The sequence below is a fragment of the Pteropus vampyrus genome, unplaced genomic scaffold (genome assembly GCF_000151845.1).
Source record: "Pteropus vampyrus isolate Shadow unplaced genomic scaffold, Pvam_2.0 Scaffold172, whole genome shotgun sequence".
Taxonomy (NCBI): Eukaryota; Metazoa; Chordata; class Mammalia; order Chiroptera; family Pteropodidae; genus Pteropus; species Pteropus vampyrus.
The window spans coordinates 1,294,731-1,321,043 of NW_011888953.1; the positions used below are offsets into that span (position 1 = coordinate 1,294,731).

The 26,313-nt window shown below is 36.1% G+C and overlaps 1 protein-coding gene and 1 pseudogene across 1 annotated transcript in view; both read right to left on the reverse strand.

The window, feature by feature from the left end:
- Positions 1-25,516, reverse strand: part of C7 (complement C7) — a gene marked incomplete at its 5' end in the record, with an annotated part of 41,491 nt that extends 15,975 nt beyond the window's left edge. Inside the window, 11 exons of the mRNA XM_011370702.1 lie at positions 293-344; positions 2,403-2,580; positions 4,518-4,746; positions 7,075-7,241; positions 11,048-11,158; positions 13,224-13,467; positions 14,927-15,100; positions 18,733-18,871; positions 19,965-20,112; positions 22,042-22,183; positions 25,421-25,516. Of these exons, the coding sequence (XP_011369004.1) occupies positions 293-344; positions 2,403-2,580; positions 4,518-4,746; positions 7,075-7,241; positions 11,048-11,158; positions 13,224-13,467; positions 14,927-15,100; positions 18,733-18,871; positions 19,965-20,112; positions 22,042-22,183; positions 25,421-25,516 (1,680 nt within the window). The remainder of the gene's footprint in view (positions 1-292; positions 345-2,402; positions 2,581-4,517; positions 4,747-7,074; positions 7,242-11,047; positions 11,159-13,223; positions 13,468-14,926; positions 15,101-18,732; positions 18,872-19,964; positions 20,113-22,041; positions 22,184-25,420) is intronic.
- Positions 14,642-14,760, reverse strand: LOC111746029 (annotated as a pseudogene).
- Positions 25,517-26,313: the final 797 nt, after the last annotated feature.

Here is a 26,313-nt window from a genome sequence, read left to right on the forward strand (position 1 = left end):
TCGTAATTAATGTGATGGATTTTCACAGTATAATAAATATTTTGCACTACAGTAAATGTTTCATTTGCATCTGAAGGGACTCCATTCATGTAAATGTTGTGATATTTTTGTCATTGTCAAGACCAAGTATCTGATCATATCCCTTGATAGAAAACTCAAACATAAACTCAAGCTTCCAAAAGATAGGTTAATAGTATGAAAAGCCAGCAGCAAAAAGAGAAAAATAAATAGAAGTCAGTGGACAGCGCACCTACTTTATGTGATTTCTAGAGGTCAACTGCCTCAGACCTACTTTTTCTCCTGCTGTTTGGTTCTGAAATTCCTTTAACAACAGAGAATTAATTCTGTATTAAAAATAAGGCAATTAGAGTTAGTGATCCTGCAAGGGAGGTAACAAAAAATAATAACTGTTTTTGATTGAGCATGACTATGTGTTTGGCACCTTGGATGTTGCTCTACAAATGTGTGTTCCCTCAGTTCACATTCACAGTAACCCTAGGAGATATGTGGGGGAAAAGCCTCAGGAAGTTTGAATAACTCGTCCAAGGTTACAAAGCAAAAAATACCAAGGCTGGATTCATGTCTAATCAGTTAGCCTCTAATATCATGCTTTTTCTATCCAAGGTTACAAAGCAAAAAATACCAAGGCTGGATTCATGTCTAATCAGTTAGCCTCTAATATCATGCTTTTTCTATCACAAGGCAATTAAATGGTGGTTTTCAGCAGTGCCTCCGAGGTCGATATACCACTGGAATTATCTCCACTCCAGAGATATTAAATCCGAGGGACAGTTTCACAAAGAGCCTGTCAGTGCTGCCTCCTGGCCTGAGTTGCTGGTATTCATGCTGCACTCTGAGGAAACTCAGAAAAGGGGAGCACTGATGATCATTTTCCTCTTTGTACTGAGGAAAAGGGGGAGATTTTCCCTTTTTGATCACAAAGAAGAGTGAAAATTCCTTCAATGACTTCCTTAGGATGTCCCTTTCTCTCCAGCTTTATGTCAAAAGGCAGAGAAAATATACCCATGTGGGCAGAGACCTCATCTTCCCGGAGATGTGAACCCTGAAGCCAGCGTTCTCCTCCTCTCGTATTTCCGCATGCTTGCCACCTTCCTCAGTCGAGAGATATTGCTTATTGTTGGATTATGAGGCACCAAAGAGCTAGGGATACAGCGTCCCATCTCCCTATGCTTCTACCAGATTCCAAATTATCACATCTTTCCTCAACTCTCGTGTCCTTTAAATTGTCTGCCTAGGACATTTTGTCAGTCCCTGATCAGAAGAGGTTAGTAAGGACAGCGTAAAACAGTAGAGAGTGGCATAAAGAATTCTGACCCAGAGGTATGATTCACCAACTAAACATTTTTGAGATGGCTTTTGCAAGGTCCCGGCAAACAGGAAGTTGGAGTTAGACAACTGGGCAAATTGGTCAAGATTTTAGCCATCTCAAGTGGCTACACTGAGACACAGGTTGTATATTTCCATCATAATAAGTTAATTGTAGTAAGTGACAATGAGACCTGTAACATTTTCGCCAGGCTTATAAGTAAAAACTGGATGTAATGAGATTTTTCAATATTAGAAATGACTAAGGAAGAATATATTTTAGATCATTTGCCAAAGTAGCAATGTATTTCCTACAATTTAACTTAAGGCCGAGAAGAAAATTGCTTTAAAAAAAATAGATCCAAAAGATTACAGGTGGGGAATTGTCGAAGTATGCTCATAATCAGGTGGAGATTGAAGAAGCACAACTAAAAGACTTGTGGACTGACTAACATGGCAACTGTGGATTGAGCAAAAAGGGCTACAAATTCGGGAGCACTAAGGCAGTAGAAGGAATCACAACTTGTGAACTTCTTAATTAAAAATGTTTTGACTTAAAAAAAGATATTAGCCCTTGCTTAATCTCAAATAAATAAACAAGACAGAGCGGTATATCTGAAAATACAACTATTTTTGAAGACATCACATGCCAGGCACTGTACTAATGACTTTACATGCTTAATCTCATTTAATGCTGACAGCATCCTATTATCTTTTTATCTACTATTATTACCCTAATTTTAGAGGTGTGGCAAGTAACTGGCCCAAGGTCGCACAGCAAGTAGATGGCAGATCTGCTTGATGCCAAAGCTGCGACTCAGTATCTACTGAGCCAGACTGCCTCCCGGTTACCCGGCCTTTTGTAACAATGTGTCGGAAAAACTTGAAACACAAGTGCAACGTGGCCACTACAGGTCTCCCTCCTTCAACTGACCCCAGTGCTAAGGGCAAAGCAGTCACTGATAAAAATCGCCATTTAACTTTTAAATTATCTAGTAGCAGCGATCACGTATTCCACGAGCACTGCAGAGGGCGCTGTGTTCTGGGGAATTGCCAGGAGGTCTGGTCTCCATTACCGAAGATGTTTCAGCTCCTCGTCTTCGTCTCCGCACTGCCTGCTTTCCGAGGCTTCTCCAATACAGGATTTCCCGCCCCCACTGGGAGATGGGTTATTGCATTTTCGAGTCCTTGTTTTCTTCCCTTGAACACAGGGGCCCCAAGAGGACCAGCAATTCCAACCTCCATCTATCCCTCCTGTACGATAAAAAAGAGTTTGTTCAGAAAGTACTTAGAGAGGAGGATGTCAGAGCTTAGTGATAAGCTTCCTGCGCATGTGGTCGTTGGCGGAGAGTGATTTATTACCTTCACGTTCACCGAGGGCTTCCCCCAGGGCCAGAACATCTGCACACTGACTAGGATTGCCCATATGAGGGCTGCATTAACAAACTTCTTGCAATAATATCTTAAATTTGCTTATAATTTAACAATCCTTTCAAAGCACTTTCACATACATCATATCATTTATTTACATCTCCCAAGAAGAAATCCAGGTGGGCAGGAGGTCTGTGGCCATCTTCCTTTGATAGGCGCAGAATCTAACACAAAATAGTTAAATGCCATGCCCAACGTTATAATGGCTGCCAAGAGCCACATCCAGACTGTAACCTCAACTTATGGCCGAGTTCAGGATCTTGTCATCATCTAACAGTCTCTCAATAAAGCAAATAACTTCCTATGGTTAAGGCAGTGCTAGGGCATGAGAAGGACATAACATACTGGCTACTTCAGGCTGCGGGTCCCAGAGCTGGCACGGTACAAAATAAGAAAGTGAATAAGTAGGAGAAATGCATTTACCTCTCATTGGCATCCTTCTCCAATATTACACAAGGCACATCCTCAATCCACCCTGGCCACCTTCTACCTCAGGGCCAATTCATAACTCACAGTCCTTTTAGTGTTTTCCCCCATCGTGATCATTGGGAGAGGCAAGAGAGAACTTGTACCATAGTCCAAGAACTTTGTTTTCCTAGTTAGAAACTGGTTTCAGAAACCATTCCCCAAAGCATTATTTTCCGATAATGAATGGGTGTGTTTACTGCTCCTTAGCTATTTCTACCGTGTAACCTACACCCCTCTTTGCCCTTCACTCCACACCCACTCCTCAGTATGACACACACACACACACACACACACCAAAACTAAACTAATTTGTATAATATGTTCCCATGATCTTCCTTATGCTTTTTTCTATTATTCGATACTGAGTTAATAAAGTAGTCCCCTGAGTATATATTAATAGGGGGTAAAAATAGCTTGATATATTATGATTGCTACCCCATTCCTTACCAGGAGAGGGAGCTTCCATTTTATCAAATAACTAGAAATCCAAGTCACAAAGGAATGAATCAGTGGTAGAATTTCAATTTACCAAGACAGGCCACTTGGGAAGACATTTGGAGGCAAGGTTGCCTTCCGAATGCTTGTCTATAAGCAACCATAGTTTAGTCATGTATTTATTCATTTATCAAATATTTATTGACTTCTGTGAATCGAGCCCTATGTCAGGCTCTGGAAATAAAGAAAGAAATCAGTCTGGAAAGCTCTTAAGAAATGAGCTTTCTAGAGGAGAGAGACATATAAATATAAAAACAAATTTACATAACTGTCTCATACTTTGCCTACTCATAAAGTGAACTTCACATAGCCCTGTAGTGAAGTGCTTAAACCAGTAAGCACACTGTTGAGCACACAGCAGATGTTCAACAAATATGTTCAAATAATTGATTGATGGGACATAATACAAAATAGAAATCGAGACGTTTCAAAGAGCTTGCCATTGGAAAAGTCAGGCAATGCAAACTCAAGCACCACAGCCTTGTTACGACAAAACCTTAATGGGATGACTATAGAAAAACAGAAGGTGTTTTAGGCACTAATCTATTCTAACGGAGAATGGGAAACGGCGGGCACAGTGGGTCTATTAATTCAGGCAGAAAACTAGAGACAGCAAAGAGTCTTGACTCCAACAGCTATTATCCAGAAGTGGGATAGAAAGGAAGATACTAAATTAAAATGCCAGTGAGAATTCCACCTCTCCATACACAAAGAAGGACACGCTAAGGTGCCAGAGGGAAAGGGTGATTCTCTTTTCAATAGGTCCAGCATAACGAGAGAAAATTCAGCACACCGACCTGCTTTATCCTCTGCGAGGACTCCTTGCTCACATGCCACACCAAATGTATATGGTTTGCAATGGCACTGACACTTGGTCCCTTCGACAGAGGCGATGCCACCATTTTGACAAGGCTGACAATGGCAGGGGTCAGATTCATCCAGATATTCCTCAAGAGCCCGTTTCAGGTATAGTCTTTTCACAGAGGCACAGGGTACTTCCTTTACCAGCTCATACAAAGGTGTCAGCTATATAGAAAAACACATCGCAGTCAGAAATTGAGGTGTCGGGCGAGAATATTTTCTTTTTGGAATTTAGGCTCAGCCCTCGTTAAAACAAAATCAAAAGCCACTCTTACATGAATTCTAATTACTTCTTGTTCACATAAAAAGAGGAAGCAATTCACTATCCTTGCAAGACAATCGTAGGGAAAATTAGAACTGGCTAGGGAAGGAATAGTTTTTGTTTCTTGTGTGCATGTATAAAAAAAATATTTAAAACCAATAGGATATTTATTTTCTAGTTATTGAAAGATTATTTTGAAGACAAATAGATTTCTACTCCTCCAGAGAGTAGAAGAAAAGGAAATACACTTAAATTACAGTAAAGAAGCAAGTGCAATTAAGTTTAAGATTAAATATCCTGACTGAGAGATTTAACATGCTTCTCTAGTGGAGACCATAAGTCTTTCTTTCTAAAGAAATTTAAAACAGGTAGGTATTATTACTCTGTGTTAGATATATCTGCTAAAAAGCAGCTTTCGAGACCCAAAATGTCCTGGCTAAGCTTTAACAATCTGCTTTCCCAAGAACAAAAAGGTTCTGATATGTCGCATTTGCCACTTCCTTCAGTGTAACTACTGCCACCATGGCCAACTTCAGACTGCCCTCATGATGTCACGGAACAAGGAGCTGAGACGACATGTGCACTACTGGCTCCGACAGAGTCAATACGAGCTGCCTGCAGCACACCACTGCGAGTATGGACATGGACGCGGAGAGTCAGTCACATTTCCCTCCATCTCTGCCCAAGCTCTTCTGAACTGGATGGAGCTGCATGGTCATATATCTGTAAAATGTCTCTACTTTCTCTGTTCCATTCCTGTCCCACTAATAAAATAGCACAGCTAGCTATGACAGTTACATTCCCATGTGGAAAAGTGCATAGTTGAGAATGGAAAAGAATGTCTGCTTTTCCCTAATCAACAATGTTGGATTTTTAAAGATTTGAATGGGTTACTGACAATGAAAATAAACCATTTTGAATATTAATGATGTCACTTTAAGATAAGACTTCCTGGAGAAAACTCTCCTCCTCCATTTCCCCATACTATGAGGCAAGTGGGTACAGTATGATGTTAGAAAGGTAACTGGAGAAGGTATTACAATTTTTGAGTTTAGAAAATGTGTCCAAGTTTCTTAATCTCTCAAAGTCAAGTTTTACCTGGGCCATTATTTGACTCCCATGGCAGGGAATAGAACATAGAATCAATTCTTCTATAGCATTTGTTTTGAAAATGTGAATTTATTCCATTGAGATTGTTATATTAGTGAACAATATGAGCATACCACAAATTTTGTGTTTTCTTATATATAATTTTGTCCACAAGAAACACCAGGTGAACACAGAAAACTAGACACAACTGAACCAAGCCACGTAGAAATATACAAAACACACACACACAAACACCTCGAACATCCATTTAATTCACCACCTGTGTAATAAACTACTCCCATCCACATCTGGTGTTATAACCGTCTGCCATTTCTGATTGTTCTCCTACCACTTTACAATAATTCACAAGCTGTAACTGCTCCATCATCAAACAAGCTTCAGATCTTTTTCTAGATAATGTACCACATTTATTGTAGTATATGTATTTCTTAAGAATTTAAAATGTATAAAGCTGTGCTACTGTTTTTTGGTAGGGATTTTTTTTTTTCTTTTTTTTGGTGCCTATCTTTTTTATTTTTAGTAAGTATCACAGATGAAGTTTTTCAGTGTTATGTTCCTAACCCCATTTTTTTCCCTTAAACTCTTTGGTCTTTTTATTGTTCAATTTTTCCAGGCTCTCTGATTTTTAGAAACATATTTGTTGTGTTATAAAAGAACTAACGTTATCAATAAAACATCCTAAAATTCTGCTAACCAAATTAGTTCTATCTTAATTTATATGACTCCAGGAGACTTCAAGCCATGACCACAGAAAGACAGGTGACCTGACAAATGTAACAAGTCTAAATGCTTCTTTCTTGCAAGAATCTATAACTCCTCTGAATTAGGGAACAAGAAAAACAATCCAATTTATGTCAAAAGCTTAAAATGAAAATTGTGTCATTAATTTCTCTTGGGATTTACAGAACATTTAACCTTTACAACTAAAATATGAACAAACATGACAACAAACCTCTGTTTCTTATTATTATGTATGCATTCATTTTACCATACAAAACATGTTTGGGATAGAGAAAATGCTAATTACAGCCTTCTCTATTTAACCATCTTGATTTAATCTCATTTTCCTGGTGTAAATCAACATGACTATTTTCTGCTGCTTTAAATAGAGCATCACATACCTTTTGTTTTATAACTTGGGGAAGATCAGTCACAGACCCTGCCCAGGAAGAATATCGTTTTTGGTTTCCAGCGGGATTGTCCAGCTCCAGGAAACTAAGGCTAGATGTGAAGCCTGGACGTCCCCCTCTGACAAATGGGTCCCCTCGCAAAACATTGCCCTGCGTTCCTACACAAAGAGAAATTAAATAAAGTGAGTCAGGGTGCACAAATGAAAATGAAAATGAGAACATAAAAGTGAAAAGTCTATTAAGTATTAAAACATAACCCATTCAACTGAATGACATTCTGGAAAAGGCAAAACCATGGAGACAGTAATAAGGTCAGCGTTTGCCAAGAGCAGATGGTGGGAGGGATGAACAGGTGGAGCACAGGGGATTTCTAGGGCAGTGAAATTGCTCTCTATGATACTATAATGGTGGGTACCTGTCATTATACATTTGTCCAGACCCATAGAATGTACAACACCAAGAGTGAACTCTCTTGTGAACTATGGACTTTGGGTGATAATAACGTGTTAGTGTATGTTCATTGATTGTAACTAATTAACACTGTGGCCCTGAATGCTGATAGTGGGGAGGGTGTGTCTATGTGGGGAACCAGGTATATAGAAACTCTGTACTTTCTGTTCAGTTGTGCTGTAAACCTAAAACTACTCTAAAAACTGATATTTATTAAAAAAAAAAAAAGAAAACAGTCATTACCTGATAATAGATGATATTAAGAATTTATTGTGTTGGAAATGATGGGGAGAAAAAGAAACCCTCATACACTGCTGGTGGGACTGCAAATTGGTACAGCCACCATGGAAAACAGTATGGAGGTTCCTCAAAAAACTACAAATTGATCTACCATATGATCCAGCAATCCCACTGCTGGGTATTTATCCCAAAGACTCGAAAACCCATATCCAAGAAGATATTTGCACACTGATGTTCATAACAGCATTATTCACAGTGGCCAGGACATGGAAGCAACCGAGTGTCCTACGAAAGATGATTGGCTAAAGAACCTGTGGTACATATATACAATGGAATATTACTCAGCCATAAGAAGAGATGAAATACTGCCATTTGCGACAACATGGATGAACCTCAAGATAATCATGCTAAGCAAAATAAGCCAGACTGAAAAAGTAGAAAATCACATGATATCACTTATATGTGGGATATAAACCTAAAAGCAACAAATGAACAGGACAAACAGAGACTTAGGGACATGGACAATGGACTAGTGGTTACTGGAGGGTAGGGAGTGAGGGAGGAGGGGAGAGGTAGACGGGGTAAAAGGGGTCAAATACAGAGGGATGGGGGAGGGTGAAGTGGGTAAAGGGGATCGAATATATGGTAGCTGAAGGAAACTGGACTTTGGGTGGTAATCACAAAATAGAATATATAGATGTCAAATTATAATGTACACCCGAAAATTATAATTGTATTAACCAATGTTACCCCAATAAACTTAATTTTTTTAAAAAGAATTTATTGTTCATTTTTTAATGTTCTTAGTGTAATAAAAGTTATGTTATACAGGAGATTGTATATTATGTTATACAGGAGACTGTCTTGCTTCTTGGAAGACACATGCATATATTTGGGGATAAAGCATCATGATGTGATTTCAAAATGTTTCAATTAATATTACAAATATTTTAAATACATAATATTTACATATTGCTAAGTAGTCAATATTACATGTAGATATAGATATATATAACAAAATGTCAAAACAATAAATGTTACATAGAAGACATAGATATATAGGTGTTTATTACTCAGTTTCTTCAACTTTTCTATATTTAAAAAAGTTTTCATAATAAAAATATGGAGAAGAAATGTCATTGCATCTGGAATACTAACAATAAGCAAAAAAGTTATTAACTGGCATACGGTAACACACAAAAAGTGTTCTAAAAAGTTTGGATACTAATTAAATCTTTTTTTCCATTTATGTGCCTTGTAATTTCAGAAATATTTTTATCTCCATTTGTAACTCATTTTTACACTGATCTTGACCAGAAATTCCTAACTAGCAGATCAGATTGGGGGTGATTTTCATTTCTTTCTTTTAACTAAATTTTACAATTTGATAAAATTTTTATAAAATTTTGCAAATTCAAAAATCTACTTTTATCATCAGAAATTATTAAAGTTTTATATTTTTAATAAATTGCCTGAGTGCTTTCTCATCTTCATTGTTAGTTATTTTTTAATATGTAAATAGTCACCTCTTTAGTGAAGTGTATTGCAAAGTTCAGTCCCTGAAATACCTGAATTGGAATCATCTGAACTGACTGCAGATTCCTGATTCCTAAACAAGACTTAGAAAAGACTGAGAGAAAAACCTTGGAATCAGCATTTTAACAGGCTATTCCAGGTAATCCTCGTGCTACTAAGGCTTGAAAATCATTGCCTTAACTCAAACCCATTTACAAACTACAGATTTTAAAAAATCGGTATTTATATTTATTTTTAAGCCTGTAGCCTCCCTGTCCACACCCCAGCGACCTCTCTGCTCCAGCTGGTCCTCTTCTCCTAGACAAACAGCCTGGCGAGACAGTGTAGAACCCAAATTGTGATGCCAGACTTTGTGCATTTCTATCTTGTGTCTGATTCTTACCAATCATAATCTTAGGCAACCTCTCTATACTTCAATGCCACTGTCTATACAATGGGAATCTGAATAATACCTAACTCTTAGGTAGGAGGACTACATTGGTTCATTTTTGTAAATCACTTAAAATCGTGCCGGGCACATAGTATTATGTGTTTATTAAATGAAATCGGGAAGCAGCTTCCAATCGCCAGCCGAGCTGATGACTGATATCAACATCTTCCCAAAGTTCCCACTTCTGTTTCTATTTCCAGATCTTTTTATTTCCATCTTGTTCAAAAATTTGTCCTCCTCCTTTGTCATGTCAGCTCCTTGAAAATAGGCCCTTTCTCTGGCATATTTACTGCTGTATCCCCAGTGCCTACAACAATTCCTAGTGCATGCTATGGGCTCAATAAATAGTTGATAAAGTAGGTAAGTAAATAAACTTGGTTTCACTGCTCTGTCTTCCTCCACCTGGCAGTCATTTACCAATATTTCAAGGATCCCCACTTCTTTGATGAGAACTTTCACACCTAGGACAAACTTAAGCTCAAATACTGCTCAGTTCATGGCCTCACACAACGCATTGCAATCTTGCTTTCACACCTACCACACTAAGAGTCTCTTCATTTTAAGACAATTAAGTGTTAATTCCCAAATCCAATGAAGAGGTTTCAGTCTTTTTCTTACTTAACTGCTCTCTAGCATTTCTCTCTGTTGATCTTTCTTTCTCCTTTATTTTTCATGTTACTGACTTTTTCTGGTTCTTATCCTATCAGATTATTCCTTCTTGGTACCTTTTCTTTCTCTACAACTTTATTCTTTTAATATTTTATTTTAATCGCTCCCTGTATTAAATCCTTTAATGGCATCCGTTGTCATCTGGATGAAATTCAAATCCTTTGACATGGCATAGATATAATCTAAATCAGCTCACTCTTCTAGTTCCTCCTTCAATCACTCAAAGACTAGTACATCATGTTTCCCAACCTCTTTACCAGCAGCAGCAGCAGCAGCATGCATGCACCAAAAACTTAGACTCCACCGAGCATCCATGTCACAGAGTGGACCTGAACTTTCTACTGATGATGTCGTTTTTCTAGGCTTATTTACCAACCATTGCCATAGGAGAGAAAGGCGGTATACACTGAGGACATATTTGCCGTACCCAGGAGTTACCCAGTGAATTTTCCAATCTGTATGAGTCTCGTTGCCATGACGTATGAAAGAGAGATCAGAGGCCAAAATAACCAAATATATGAAAGACACAAAAAAGAACACATGCTAAAATTTCAAAGGCCCTTGGAAACCAAGAATTAATCACAAGAAAAGAGGGATAGAGGTGAAGCTTGTAATATATACCACCCCCTTCTCATTTACCTGAAGCCCATTTTAAGGCATCTTCCATCTCCTTGCATCTGCTCTTTGAGTATTTAAACAAAAAATTGGAATTTGATGCAGTACATTTATTCATAGTCATTGAATCAACACCTGGAGGAAAAGAGTACAATGTCCTTAATTTCTGCATTCATTGAAGATCTTTGAGATGCAGGCAGGAATAAAAGTGAGGTTAAGAGATTGTTTCCGACTGCTGTGCCCATCTAATTAAGAGCGATATGATAAGTACATTTTCAAACACTCTCAAAAAGTTGAAGGTCAGAAAAAGGTATATTTGATTTTTGTTATTGAACAAAATAACAGATAGATGCACATATTTAAGAATGAAGCATCATGTGTCTGAAAGATATTTTCAAATAGTTCAGCAAATAATGGCTTCTAGTAACTTTGTCCAGAGAGGGGAGGAGATGGGAGCAGAAATTAAAAACCCCAAAGAGTGATATCTTTCACCCATCTATAGTCAGCTGCTCAAGCAAATAGATAAAAGTAGGTGTGTGATGGCCTTCAGCTCAACTACTAGAAACCCCAAAAGCTGGGTTCTGGTTCCACAGTAATTAATTCATAAAACGCTAGTTCCACAGCCTTTAACATCTTCGATGTCTCTGATTTCTAACATTTCCTTACCCTGACTCATAACCTTAATATGTAACAATTTCTACTCATTATCAAATGTAGTTTTTTAAAGGAGGATAGAATAAAGTATAGAAGTACATTTTTCTTATATAATTTTATTAATTATATTATAATAACTTCAATATTTTTTAAAGAACAACTGGGGACATATATTATATCCCAGGAGATTTAATTATATTTAAATTAAAACTTTTAGGAAGAACAAAAACTGCTCATGAGTAACATTTTTACTCAAAAGAAATACTTTTGCCAACTTGAAAAGCTTTAAAAAATTCTCTCCATTCCATTTAAATGCTAAAGGAAAAATAAAGGGCAGTGAAACTGAGTTTAGATCAAGGCACTTGCTAGATTAATTTGCCAAGGAAATACTGCCTCTGTCCTTGCTTTAAAAAAAAAAAAAAAAAAAAACAAAAACTATGCTTGTGCAATTTATTTCCAACCTGTGAGTTTAGAAAAGTTCAAGTTCTATTTACCTGCTAATTTGTAAAAATGAAGCCTAGTAGAAAAAAATAGCCAAGAAAACGCAGAAAAAATGTGTAGTTCACCTACAAGAGAAGGCTACAAGATCTCTCTCTCTCCTCCAAGGTTGTAAGGGTATCTTGACTGCTGAGAAAAATCCTGAAGAGATTATTTGGCATGGAGAAAGAAGTATGGGCCTCATCGTAAGGACAACATTGGGAAGGAGTTGGTTTGACATGGAACATTAGTAAATCAGAGCCAAAAGACACCACTCCCTTCCCTTGTCGGGGCCCTTGGTGAGGACTGTCCTCTCACTGTGAAGTTAACACAGCATGAACTCAGTGGCATGCCCTGATTCTAACAAAAATCATTTCTAGCAGCAACATAACACAAGGACAAAACTAAGCTGACTTTGGAGACAGTGGGACTTCCTTACAATCTTATGCCCTTTAATGAGTCTTCTCGTAGCACTGAGTCTCCATTCCTCAGTCTGTAGGACAAGAATTATAGTGACTAACTCACTGGGTAATAGTGAAGATCATTGCTAACATATACATAAGTTGCCTGTTGTAAGAAAGGCAGACAATAAATTTAAGCTATTGTTACAAGTTTTGGGTAGCAAGCAAACCTGTGATATCCAGAGTAGATCTTTTTAAAGGAATGTGAGTGGTAAAGAACAGAGGTAAATATAACACTTCTTTGAAACATCTTGATTTCTGCAGCAACAATAATTTCCTCATTAGTTTTCCTTGAGAAATATTATTTAATCTGAAAAATGGGAAAGGTCAAAAGTATTCTCAAAACCCAGTCTATACCCTCTTGAGATAACCAATCATGGCAACGGCTTAATTAACATTTCATGGTATTGTCCAAAAAAGTAGGCAAGCTTTTCTTAAAACCCATAAGATTTCGAGTAGAGTATAATGGATTCTGGCAGTTTTGAATTCCTTTGCACTTCATTTTCTATTTGTCTTATTTTAAAACTCTAAAGTTTAAGTTAACCACATGTTATTTCCCCATTACAATCCCTACAATATTTTTATATAACATTTTTTAAATACTCTACCGTTTTGTTTCATTTTTTCTGTGTCCACATAAAACAGAACTTCGTATTCTCCTCCTAAAGATCCAGACCGCAGAAAATGTGTCCCGTATTCATCGATCAATTTTCGGTAGGCACTGTAGTCATACAGAGAAGGAAGGTGAGAGAGTTCCTTCCAAAATGGCTCAGCGAGTTGTAAAAATTCTGGATTGTTATTGATAAACTGAGCCACTTCCACACTGTTCTGAATAACCAACAACTGATAACTCTATGGAAAGAAGAAAAGATAAAAGCAGTTTTAGGTTGAAGATAAAAAGGCAATGGAAGTAGTTCCCTGTGCAATGTCTCCATCAAGGGCTACCATATTCATCAACTGCCACCTCCATCCCAAATCATATGAATTTCTATTTTTGGTGCATGATTAGGTCTCTTCTTGGACCACTTACTTGAAGCAATCTAAAGAATTTTTGAAATGTCAGGTAGAAATAATATCTGAGAGATGTCATGGTAATTTTTTTTGTATTTGGCCTTGAAAATTCTGAGACCAAGTTGTTATGCCCTCCTCAACTACAAAAACCGAATCAACTTCGTTAACTGCTAAATAATCTCATAAATAAGTATATAAAACAATGTGTCCCTAGGAACCACATCTTGATGATGACTTATTGGTAGAGTGATCATATAATAATCTCCCACGCTGGCATATTTATGAGTTAAACTATTTTATAATAAAGTCTTTTAAATGCTTGAGAAGTATTTAAATGATTTCCAAGACAGATCTACTTTATATCAAATATTCACTTACATGAACAATATAATATGAAATGACAAATGTTTTTACAGCTCATATTTCCACAGTTGGGTTCTTAGTCATAGAACAAATAAAATCAATATTTTATTTATCAAATCTTTTATACTTCTCTTGTGTGATTTATTAATCAAGTTACTAACTTTAAGAATGAGATAAAGTATGTGGATTGTGAATGATGATCAGCCTAAAATTTTTTTCAGCAGTAAAGTGTGTATCAATTAGTACAATGCATGACAACTGTTCAGGTTGCCCATGATGAAAGTTTTGAAATTTTAAAACAACAAAGTATCTTAAATCTTTTGACTTCCTCATATGAAAATTTTGATATCTCAAAAGTAATAAAGTGTTTTAAAATTTTTTAGTTTCATGCACCTTTTAAAAAAGATTCTAGTATTTGCATTTAAGAAGCACATGCTAACTGAATTTTTAAAATTATAATTCTAATACTTAAAATAGCATCAATAATCATGGATGAAAAAATTTACAATAGTTTTAACTAGAAGATTTGAAAGTAATGTGGTTTTTTTTAGATTTTTAAATAAATACAAATACTTTAATGAAAAAATAAAAAGTATAAATAAATATATCAAGGAGAACTAATAAGACAAGATCATACCTTTTTTTTTTTTAATGCCTACAGCACTTGGTCTTCCTAGGTGGTCTGCCATCTAAGTACTAACCAGGCCTGACCCTGCTTAGCTTCCAAGATCAGATGGGATTGGGCTTGTGCAGGGTGGCATGGCTGTAGACCAAGATCATACCTTTTAAAGAAATATATTGTATTGTCTCTTCAAAGAAGATATTATCGCCCTATTTAAAAAATTAAAGCTGATCCTTTTGGTAAATATACTTTTGTTAATGTTAGAAATACTTAAACTAATAAAATATGAAAAGTTAACTAATATTTCATACTAACCTTTTCCTTCTGGTTTTTATCATAATTTGAATTACGATGAGATGAAGACGAAGAACCTCTAGATCCAAAATAGAATTTTGTCCTACTAGATGATGAATATTCTGTTAATGTATGTTTTGCATAAGACCAGCTACTGTTGTAATATTCATAATTAAAATCATTATTTATTTTCACCTATAAAGAAAATGTAAAATTTTGCTATCACCAAATTAAGGCTTTGGATATAATCAAGAATCTTTTGCCATAGATCCTTTAATATGGATACTTTCTTCATATAATCTTCTCCCCAAAACAAAGCTTTATTGACACAAAACAAGTGTGCCACTCATTAAGACCAGGGCTGTATGAGTATAAGTACTCCAGAGTTATATAATATTCTATAAGTATTCTTTGTTAAGCAGAAAACATGGTATCAATAACAGCAATCCCAAATGATTCACAAAATACATCCGTGAGCAAAGATCTGGAATTTTCCTTGAATGTCAACATTTAGCCCAGAAGTAATTCATGGGGCTACACTAACAAAGAACTACAAAGCATTTGGCTCTTTTTGTCTAATACAGAAGAACAGAGTTGCAAATAGGTTACATGAAGGTATTAAATCATTTGTACTTTGTTTCAGAATGTTCTATGTGATCCAGTAGTGAATTTAACTTTCCCATTCTGTTAGGATTTATGCGAATAAGCCTCTTAGCTGCTTAGTTCAGCATCTCATCAACTCTGATCTACTCTACACGTAACTGCAAGAATCATCTTTTTTCAAGGTAGTGTGATCTTCTTAAATTTTCCTTAATTAATATCCTCTTCCTTCCAGATTAGATCCTAGATTTCCTCAGACTGATCCTCCCTCTGAAATTATAAATGCAAACATCCTACACTCTGGTGTTTCTTACTCTTTTTGACTCTCGTTCTATTAGCGCCATATCTGTTATTCAGCTTCATAGAGACAAGCTCGTCAGTTTCTTTTCCCTCTTTCTCCTTATCAGCACCTTCATTGTTACTTCCTTCCTGCTGTAGTTAGGCTTCGTGGTTTATGACTTCAACCATTCTCTTGCTAGAGAACTTAACTTCCTTGTCTAGATAGGTCCTGCCATCGTATTTTCCTGACAAAAACCAAACCGTGGATCAATGCTTGCAGCCAAACTGCCTAGTACTACCATAGAAAAATCACACAACTATAGACTGGTGCCACTGTACATTCATTCGGATTGACCAACCTCAGTGGAACCCTCAATACACTGTAGCAGTCCTATGTTTGAACTATGGAGAACATTCACTACCTCCACATCTGCACCTGGGTTTAATACTTTAATGATTGACTCACTGCCTATTGCTTCCACGTCACTTCCCTCAGGCTGGATCCTCAAAACATCTATATTCTTCACTCAGTAACAGGCTATAATTTCTCTCCACTCTGACAAACACCTACAAATTCAGTGACTAGAAAAGCATTTCAGATGTCAATCCAAAAACCAAGCCATGCTGAGAAAAACAAATGTCAGGATTATGCTGTTATTAAATTACTCCTCTTCTTCAGAAGCTGCAAACTTCCGGCATGTTTACCTTTCAACTATGTCAGAAATTCTCTTCTTTATTATTTTCTCTGCTCTGTAACTTTCTAAATTTGATCTGAATATGTAATTCTTCTCCTTATAATTATGAAAGAATTACCAACACAGCCTCCTAAGAATAGAAGGAAAAAAAATTCTCTACAAATGCTTATCTCACCTTCTCTCTTCTGGCCACAGGTTAAATTACAATACATATCATTCACCATGTGGAATGCAGAATTGAAAAGTAATTAAATGCTATACATTGAGAGAGTGAAATAGTAGAAAAATAAAGAGCTGTGAAGTAGTGATCCAAGTTCTACTACTTATTCATTTGGTGACTTGGAGCAAATCAGCTAAAGTCTTCTTAGCCTCTATTTCTACATTATATAAAATACTAAAATATTATTTACCTTCCAAAGATATTGTGAGAAATAACCTATACAAATTGTCTAAAATAATGCAGATATCGCAGTAGTTATTCAAAAATTGGTAGCTACGACTATTTTTCAGATCAGTTTCACTTTCCATTTTCATAATTTGATAATTCTTAAATGTAATTTATTTTATTTTAGGTTGGAAGATGGTGAGTTTGCTATTTATAATCAGAACTGCTTTCTGAGGAGAGTTAGTTTTGGTAAACAAAGGCCCTTCCGTCTAAACATCCTAATAGTTTTGGTTTACAAATTTGGGAATAATAGATAATGAGTACTGAACTGGAAATGTTGGGTATTCTGGGAAGAAGGGAAGAAAGCAATGAGAGAGATCTTGAAAGATCTCTTGGACAGCAAGAAAGAAACTAGAAAGAAGAGGAGCAATTGTGGATGCTCTCAGCTGATTTTTCCGACGAGCATTTCCTGTGCCAAAACAAAAAGCAATCTCAGCAGTTAAAAAAAGAAAAGGAAATCAGAGGCTAAAACAAGATGAGACCAGAAATTTCATTTTTTTGAGACTGTGGAAGGGCAGATATTTTAAGATGAAGGGTGTCAACTGTTTTTGTTGAATGTTTGCACTATTGCAACAGAAAAATCTCTACTCTATTTTCTCTACAAATCTTCAGAAATGTTTCCCAAAGCCATAATTGTTTTTGTGTGAGTAGATTTTCTGTTGAAATCAAGGAGCAGGATGAGTGTAGGTGTGTATGACGGCATGCAAGAAGCAGAAGCCTAGAGCCAGAGGAGATCCTGAGACTACAAGAAAAATTTAAAAGTCAGGCAATGTGGATGGACATCGACAAGGATGTGGAGCACAAACCACTCTCCCATGCTGCTGATGGAGGTATAAATTGAAACACCCATGTTGGAAACTTTACCTAGTAAAGTGTATCATAGACATGGCAGCAATTTAAGTTTCAGGTGTATGCCCTAGAGAAATTCTACCTTATTTGCATGGAACTCATGCACAAAAATGTTCAAGCATTTTCATTAGAAAAAATTAGGAACAGCAATAAAAATGCCATCTACATCAGCATGAATAAATTTCAAAATCATAATTTTGACCAAAAAAACAATCCATAGAGGAATATATACTATATGAATTATTTATATAAATGGACAAATAAAAACCAGTCAAAACTAAATTACTAATTTTTATTTAGAGACAAAGACATATGGGATAAACATACACAGCAGACAAGGAAATAATTAATACAAAATATAGTGGTTGCCTGGGGAGTGGGGATGGAGGGATATGACCAGAGAGGGGTAAATGGGAACCTTTATGTCACTGGTAATATTCTATTTCTTAATGTGGGTGATGGGCATATATGAGGAGGGGCGGGTATTTGTTTTATTAGTTTTCTTCAAACTCCATATATATGTTATTCATACTCTTTTGTATGTATATAAACTATTTCACAATTTAAAAATAAAAGCATTTTTAAGTGAGATGACACTGTAGCAATTGTAAGGAAATTATCATACCAGTTATGGCCAGGGCCTTGAGTTTTAAGACTCATGCAGGGACAGACCATAAAATTGTGGGCCCACATGGAGAATAGGCAAAAAAAAAAAAAAAAAAAAGAGCTAAAAAGATATTTCAGCTTAAACGACACAAGTTAAAAGTCTCATTGCCCTGTACTCCAGAGTTACATAATATGTATTCTTTTGAAGCCCATATAAAACATTTATAAGAACTGACCACATATTAACACAAGCAAACTCTCGGCAACTACCAAAACAATAAATTTCATACAAATAATGATCTCTGGAAATAATTCACAGATTAGAAATAGGTAAAATCAATGTAATTAAGTACCTGAAATGTATAGGAGAGGATATTTCCACTCAGTCTGAAAGGTTCTTGTCCGTCCCCACTAAACACCTTTCTGCATTGACCACCATAACTTTTTGTGTTGATGACTCTGTTTCTAAACTGGCCAGTGAGTGCATTGTAACTGTTCAAAGAAGAAAGAGAGAGAGGAGGAGGAGGAAGAGGAAGGAAAAGCAGTTAAAATCTAGAAATAGCACTTGCTGAAAAAGGCATCATTAAAAAACTCTAGATATTCTTGAAATACGTTATGGTTAAGCATCTCTTTGAGAAAGCTCAAATAAGGAAACAGTGTCCTAATGCACACCGTACATTATTCAACCTCTCTTGCTTGGTATAATAGCTAAAACTAATATCTGGGAAAATCCAACATCTTTTCAGCCTAAGAACGTGTTTGGGAAACACACAGCCCTTTTGTATCTATGGCAACAGCTGGTTTTGAATTGAATCTATAGATAAAACCAATACAATCAAGATTACTTTTGAGGAGAGAGAGCGCTCTACAATGAATTTCAACTAGTTGCCTCTTGGCATGCTGACTGGTATTCTCTTTAGGTTAATTTTACCATTTCTCTGTTAAAGAATTTTAAAATTTTATAGAAAAAATTACACTGGACTGTCATTCTATAATAGATTATTTTAAAGCCTTGAAATCTTAACTTGGGTCTGACCCTTTAAAATTCTTCAGAATTCTTTTTGAAAAGGCAAACACAGGATTGTCCCAACTTTATTTAGAAATGAAAGTTACCAGCTAGTTTGGGCAACTAATTACTTTTTAGATTGAATAGTCCAACACACTGATTGTCTCTTCTTTCCCTGCTTTTATTCTATTGTCTTCATTCGTCAATGGCCCTACCTCATTAAACCAGTTCTCTCTCTCTCTCTCTTTCTCACTCTCCTTCTCTCCATCCCTCCCTTTCTCTCCCTCTCTCTCTCTCTCCCCCTCTTTTTCTCCTTTTCTCTCTCCCATAGTTTGACTATCTATGCAGGTTTTTCCATGTCTTAGGGGTTTCCCTGGATGCAGGACTTAACAGTGTTAAAACCAGGACGGTTCAAGGACAATTGGTCACTCAATGTTTTACCACATACACTTACAGGTATACAGATATACAGATATAAATATGGTTACTAAGTGGTTTGTTATTAGACTTACCAAAAAAAAAAAGAAGAAGAAGAATTATTACCCATCAATGTGTCCAGGAGGCTGCCCAGCACCTTACCCATTTCCAGTAAGTTCTATGTTGGGAGGAGGTTTATCAAGGTCACAGGAAAGTCTCATATTCGAGTCCTCACATTTGTCTTCATCAGCACTATCTTCTTCACAGTCAGAATCTCCATTGCAAACCAAAGATTTGCTGATGCACTGACCTGACCGCAAGAAAGGCCACCACACAAAAATAAAAGAGGGAAGAAGGGAAACTCTACATGACATCAAAAGGTTTTGCCCCCAACCCCCAGCACTACACTCACATCCTAATGTGAGTTTGACATAAATCCTCAGTGTGTTCAGGGAAGGACTGGTGATTATTTTGGTCCTTATTTTGTAACACACAAAATTGATTCTGACCTTGGCAGGACACCAAATTGAAAATAGAACCTGAATCTCAGTTCTAGGCTTTCAGCCATAAGCATCAAGCAGTTTGTCTGAATCCTCCAAAATCATACAATGCTAACCACGGGAGGACAGATTAACCTCCTGCATTCGACTTTTGGTTTCTCTTCTGTAATCACTGACTCAGATGCCAAAGTCCTGCTTTTCTTCGTGATTTAGAAGTACAGGCTGTGAGAGCATGGGAACTGAGTCGAAGGGTTAAAACTCAAACTTTCTTTAGCACCTACTGTGTGTGAGACACTCTTCTTGGTGTTGGGATACAAATATGAATAAAAATGGTATTCATCAGGTTTTTCATATACTTTACAATCTAATAGGAAAGTTTAGGAAGACGTAGATTGTTACAATTCAACAATATAACTGTTGCGATACACTTAAGCCCAGACTACCAAGGAAGCACTAGAGGGTACAAATAACCTAGCTCCTGCCTACCTCCCCAGTATCATCTTCAGGCATTCCACTAGTTTCCTATGCTCTAGTCATACTGGATCACTTACATGAATAAAAGACCAGGCTTTCTGTCATCTCCACTGAACTTGCACTTACAATTCTCCCAGCCTAGAGGGTTTTCTCTACCTGTCACTTTCTTATCCTTCAAGAATCAAATTACACATCATCTCCTCTCAGAAATCATCCCTATCCCACAGTCTACAATGCATGTCCTCCCTCTGTGTCCTCATAGTATGCATTGTGCACAACTGTCGTGATAGCATAGCATGAACCCCACTATATTGTCACTCAATCCAATGCAGTAAACATTTGTCGAGAGTTGACTATGTATCAGGCACTCCAGATTCAAAAATGCAATATAATCCATGTCTTCAAAGAGTTCACATTCTGCCAAGAGACATCCAGGCCCACAAATACTCCAGATTACAGATGGTATCGTATGCTTAGGGAACACAGAGAAGTGATTTATTAATTAGCTCTATCAGTTGAGGGTTTAGGAAAGGCTTCCCAAAGGAGGTGTCACCTAATTAGGGTTTTGAAAGTAAAACAGAAGTTCTACAGGTATTATTAAGGAACACTTCTAACATGTAACACTTCTCATATGTAACAGAAATTACGTATGTATTATTCTGCCCATAAAACTTGAATTTTTTTTCAGGGAAGAGGCTATGTGTCTTATTTCTAAATCTATAACCCTCATCACTATATCTGGAGCATAACAAGAAAAATAAATATTTGCTAAACGTTATTAAATTAATCTGACTGCACAAAAGTGACATAGACAATAAATCAAATAATAATGCTAAAACTATGTTTCAATCACCCCATGCATAGGGGTGACCTGTATTGCTCCTTGATTAGCTAATTAGAGTTGCTTTTCTTATAAACATAATAATAATTTTGGTAGTAACATTATTTTTGCCCAACCTCACTGAACATACCAGACTCACTATACATCTTCACCAAAAATGCAATGTCAAGAACAGTTTGGGTCTGTCAATAGCCATATTTCTTTTTAAAGAAGCACAGGGTGTCCCTGCCTTAATTACCAGATGCCTCCCCTTGCATCTGAAGGAATGATAGGTGAGTGTGTGATTATTACGCCAATAAAAATCATACTGATATGTGGTGAAAATTAACTTATGAGCCAATGTAAATTTGGTAAAATTCAACAAATATATACTGAGCGAATTAATAACATTTGAATCCACAATAAGCCTATGGAAAGCAAATACCTGAAAAACACCTGAAACGCTCTCCACATCCCTCTTCTAGTGGACATCCTCGTGTAGGTTCACACGATTGTGTTTGAAAAGGACTGCCAGAGCAAGGCTGGCCTCCATACTGCCCATATACAGCAACTGACCTCCTGCGAATCTAAACAAAAAAACAGGTAGTGCTTTTTGATATCTCCAGATTCATCTGAGAAATAAAATCTGAGTGAAATTAACACAATTGGAGAAACACTTTTCAGGAAATGATTCTGGTGTCCCACAGAAATAAAACTTCCAAAATCAGTGAATCCTTGAGTCCAGTGACACTTGGGTTATTATCTATAGAGTGTTCCCAGCTTTGTATTTACTTTCAGAGTTGAGTGCTAGAAAAATAAAAACAAAATTAGTGAATCTTTAAGAAAGTAGCCTGAAAAAGTTAACTGGGTAGACATATAGACTGCAATACAGAATGATTAACGCTTTTGCCAAAGCTATGCACCAAGAGCTAATTAAAAAGGTGAAAATAAATTTGGCTGGAAGAATGATATGGGTACTGGGAAGGAGACTGAGATGAAGCGGAGTTAGAAAAGTGCTGACAATTGATTCGAACTGAACTTTAAGCCTTCTTCAGGAAGGGAAGGCAAAGCACAATAATCCAGAGAAAACTATGTTAATATGGAAGTCAAATTTACAAAACAGAAGCCCAAGTAGTCCAAAGGTAAAGTTACACACCTACAATGGACTTTATGAGACAATCAAAATCATTGACCTCTGTAATGAGAAATATGTCAAAATCAAATCTTTGGGGGGAAAAGCAGAGGAAAATTGAGAAAATCATCAAGCCAAATGAGAAACAACTAATTGTCTAAAATTCACTTAATCAGACACGTACCCAATGTTTAAACGAACAAAAAAAAATCTACAAATTCCTTTTCCTCCCCAGAGGCAATCACGGCTGCATCTTTTAAACCTCTTCCTATACTCACCTCTTCCCCATTAATAAAAATGAAATCTGAGATGCCAGATTTAATTCAGGAAGGCAAGGCAAGGCAAAATAATCCAGAGAGAACTATGTTAATATGGAAGAACTATGTTAATATGGATACTTTAAAACTTCAGCAAAGATTAACAGGGAAGACTAGATATGTTGAACGTAGTCGTCCACGTGGGGATTTCTTGGAAGGAAGGGTCACTGCGCTGTGGTTTGAACTCAGCCATTTTACACCAGCCTGGCCCTGGCCCTGGCTCTGGCACCTTTCATTGCATCTAAGCAGAAGAGCCGTGGAGGAACGTGAGTGGGGAACGAAATTCAGTAAAGTTTCTTGATGAGTTTTTAGTTTCTGTACTTAATTGATGAAGACAGCTCTTATGTATTGTTTATTACTTTGTCATTTTCTGAAGTTCCAAAGCACAGATTGTGTTGTTTGTCTAAGTAATGTTTTGCCTCTCCATATACCGGATGACCTTGATGACTGCCCATTTTCAGCAGTCTCATTCTCACCTGCCAAATTCTGATCTTACGACCCCTTTTTCATTTTCACTTGTCTCTTTCTGGGTGAAATTTAGATTTTATAAGCTAGGGATGTATCCATTATGTGATGACACCTTACTCAAGAAAAAATTACTAATTGCAAAATACCTTCTATCTACTTCTATTTAGTGTTCTTTCTTACCTTGTTTATAAACAAATGGTAAAAATGTTTTTGTTTGACATTTGTCTTGTTATTCCTGTATTTGTTTGCCTGTAATCAGAGTTGTCATCCATTATGTTTGCCAGAAGCCAAATTCTACATTTGTGTAACTTGTTTTGTAAATATCATTCATGGAAGTACTAAATCAATGCTTAATGAAAATGATGATTATGATGATGCTTCAAAACTATCTTCTGCAATATGTTTATATTACTTCAATAATTAAAAAATGAATTTTAAATAAACATTTTTACCCAAACTGAACCACCTTTAAAATATTTTACAAATATTGACTCATGTAGTGCACCTGAAACTAATATAACATTACATGCCAATTATATTTCAATAAAAAATATTTAGCCACTCAAATGCTCAGAACCTTTAAAACAAATATTGTATTTTTGGAATTTATCCTAAGACAATTATCAGAAGAGAGGACATATGTCTATGCATTAAAATGTTCAATAAAGTTTTACTTATAATAACAAAAAATGTAAATTACCTAAATCTCAAACAATAGAAAAGTAGATAAATAAGATTGGTATATTCGTATAATGGAATACAATACAGCTGTTAAAATTCATGCTGATAGTGTAATGTTAGGTTAAAAGAATAGAATAAAAAACTATATCTTAACTATGGAAGGTGAACACACAATGTAAATATATATATGTTTACTGCTAAAATGTATTGCTGGAACTTATCGAATTTTGTTAACCAACATCACCATAAAAAATAAATTAATTAATTAACTTTAAAAAATGATCAAATAATCCTATTTTAAAAAATTATAACCACGCAAAAAAGAAATAAACACCAAAATGTTGGTTTATTGGTTTTTATTAAATGGTAGAATTATAAGTAGTGTTTTCTTTATATATACTTTTCTGCTTTTCTCCAGTGAATAATTTTTTTACATTAATTTCCCCCACACACACACACTTCCACCCCTGACCTATGGATGTTGCCATTTCGCCTTAAGAGCTGGATCTCTGAGGGCAGGGCGTCCCCTCCCACATGCTCGTGGCGTGCACTCGGGGGGCCTGGAGCACCTGGGGTGTGGTCTGTGGCTCCACCTGGGGTATGAACCCAGGACCTTCTGCGTGTAAGGCAGACATGCTAACCACTACACTATGGAGGCACCCCCTCCAGTGAATAATTTTGTAACAAGAAAAAAAGCAGACATTTTTAGAAGTACTTTATAATCTCCAGATCAAGTCTGATATTTTATTTGCGTTACTTAGGAATTAAACTTTAAAACATTGCAAAATGTTTGACTTTATATGGTCATTCCCTATTTTTCATGGTCAGGTAAAGCAAAGCAGCTATTTTACTACTTGTTAGTCTTTGTTTCAAATAAGAAAAAAAGTCGAACCCAGTAAATATGAAACATATTTCGAATTATCTACTAAATTCATTGCTATTTGTATTTCCTAATAGCCCAAGAATTAACGAGTTGCTTTTAATTTTTATTCTATGTATATTTATACAATCAAATGTAAGATTTAGAAAAATCCTACAAGAAAAATTGAAATGCATAAATTACTTTATTACAATATTAATTATTAAACGTCATACTTTTTCCTTTAAAATTACTAATTATATTTTTAAGAAACATAAAAACTAGAATTCAAAAGTTAATACCATTTTGTCCATACCTAAGCTATTTCTGCATATAAATAGTAAATACAGTTTTTGCATGGTCCTACCTGAGACTTAGTACAACCATTGCATTCTGACCATGGACCATAGGAATCCCACTGGCAATTGACTGGAGAAGAGGCACTGCCAAATTGTTCATCACAAAGCAAGCAGAAAGATAAGAGAGAAGGGACACAAAGAATAGTCAAAAATAGTCAAAAATAGTCAAAAAGTCAAAAATTGCTTCACAATTTTTTTTCTCAGAGGCACCAAAAGTATCCCAAAATATATAAAACATATATGTAAAAGGGACCCATTTTTTTTAGAAATTATCATTTATTAAATATCTATAATGTACCAGGCACTATTTAGACACTGGAGTTGTAGACATATTAAAAGATATAGGTCATTGGCCATTGGTAGACAGGAGGAAAAAGACACAGATGCAGAAATAATCATAATGCAATAATGCAACCACAATCCATAATACAATATATCTAATTTGAAAGATTTTATAACAGAAATGTGTACAGTGTAATACATTACGGAAATATAGATAAGAGAATGTTCAGAGTTGGGAAGGATAAGTGAGAACATATAGAAGGAAGGTATTATGGCCTTTGAAAGGATTCTGAATGATGAATGGAAGAGTTATACAGAAACTCTTAACTGGGAGACCAGGAGCTCTAAAAAGACCCTATGAGAAGTGGGAAGCTAAAAAGCGGCAAAGTCTAAGTGACCAGGAACTTATTTTTAAATGCTCCCTGATCATTTAGGCCACTTCTTAAGCACACACCCATATAGGGGAAATGTGAGCTTAAACAATTCCACTCAAATACAATACATGAGGAAAATGGAGAGTCGACTCTCGTACAATGCTTAACTCGGACCACATCAAGGAGGTCACATGGCTTAGACCTAAGAAACTAAGGAAGCCAAGCCTAAAAGCACATTTACAAAG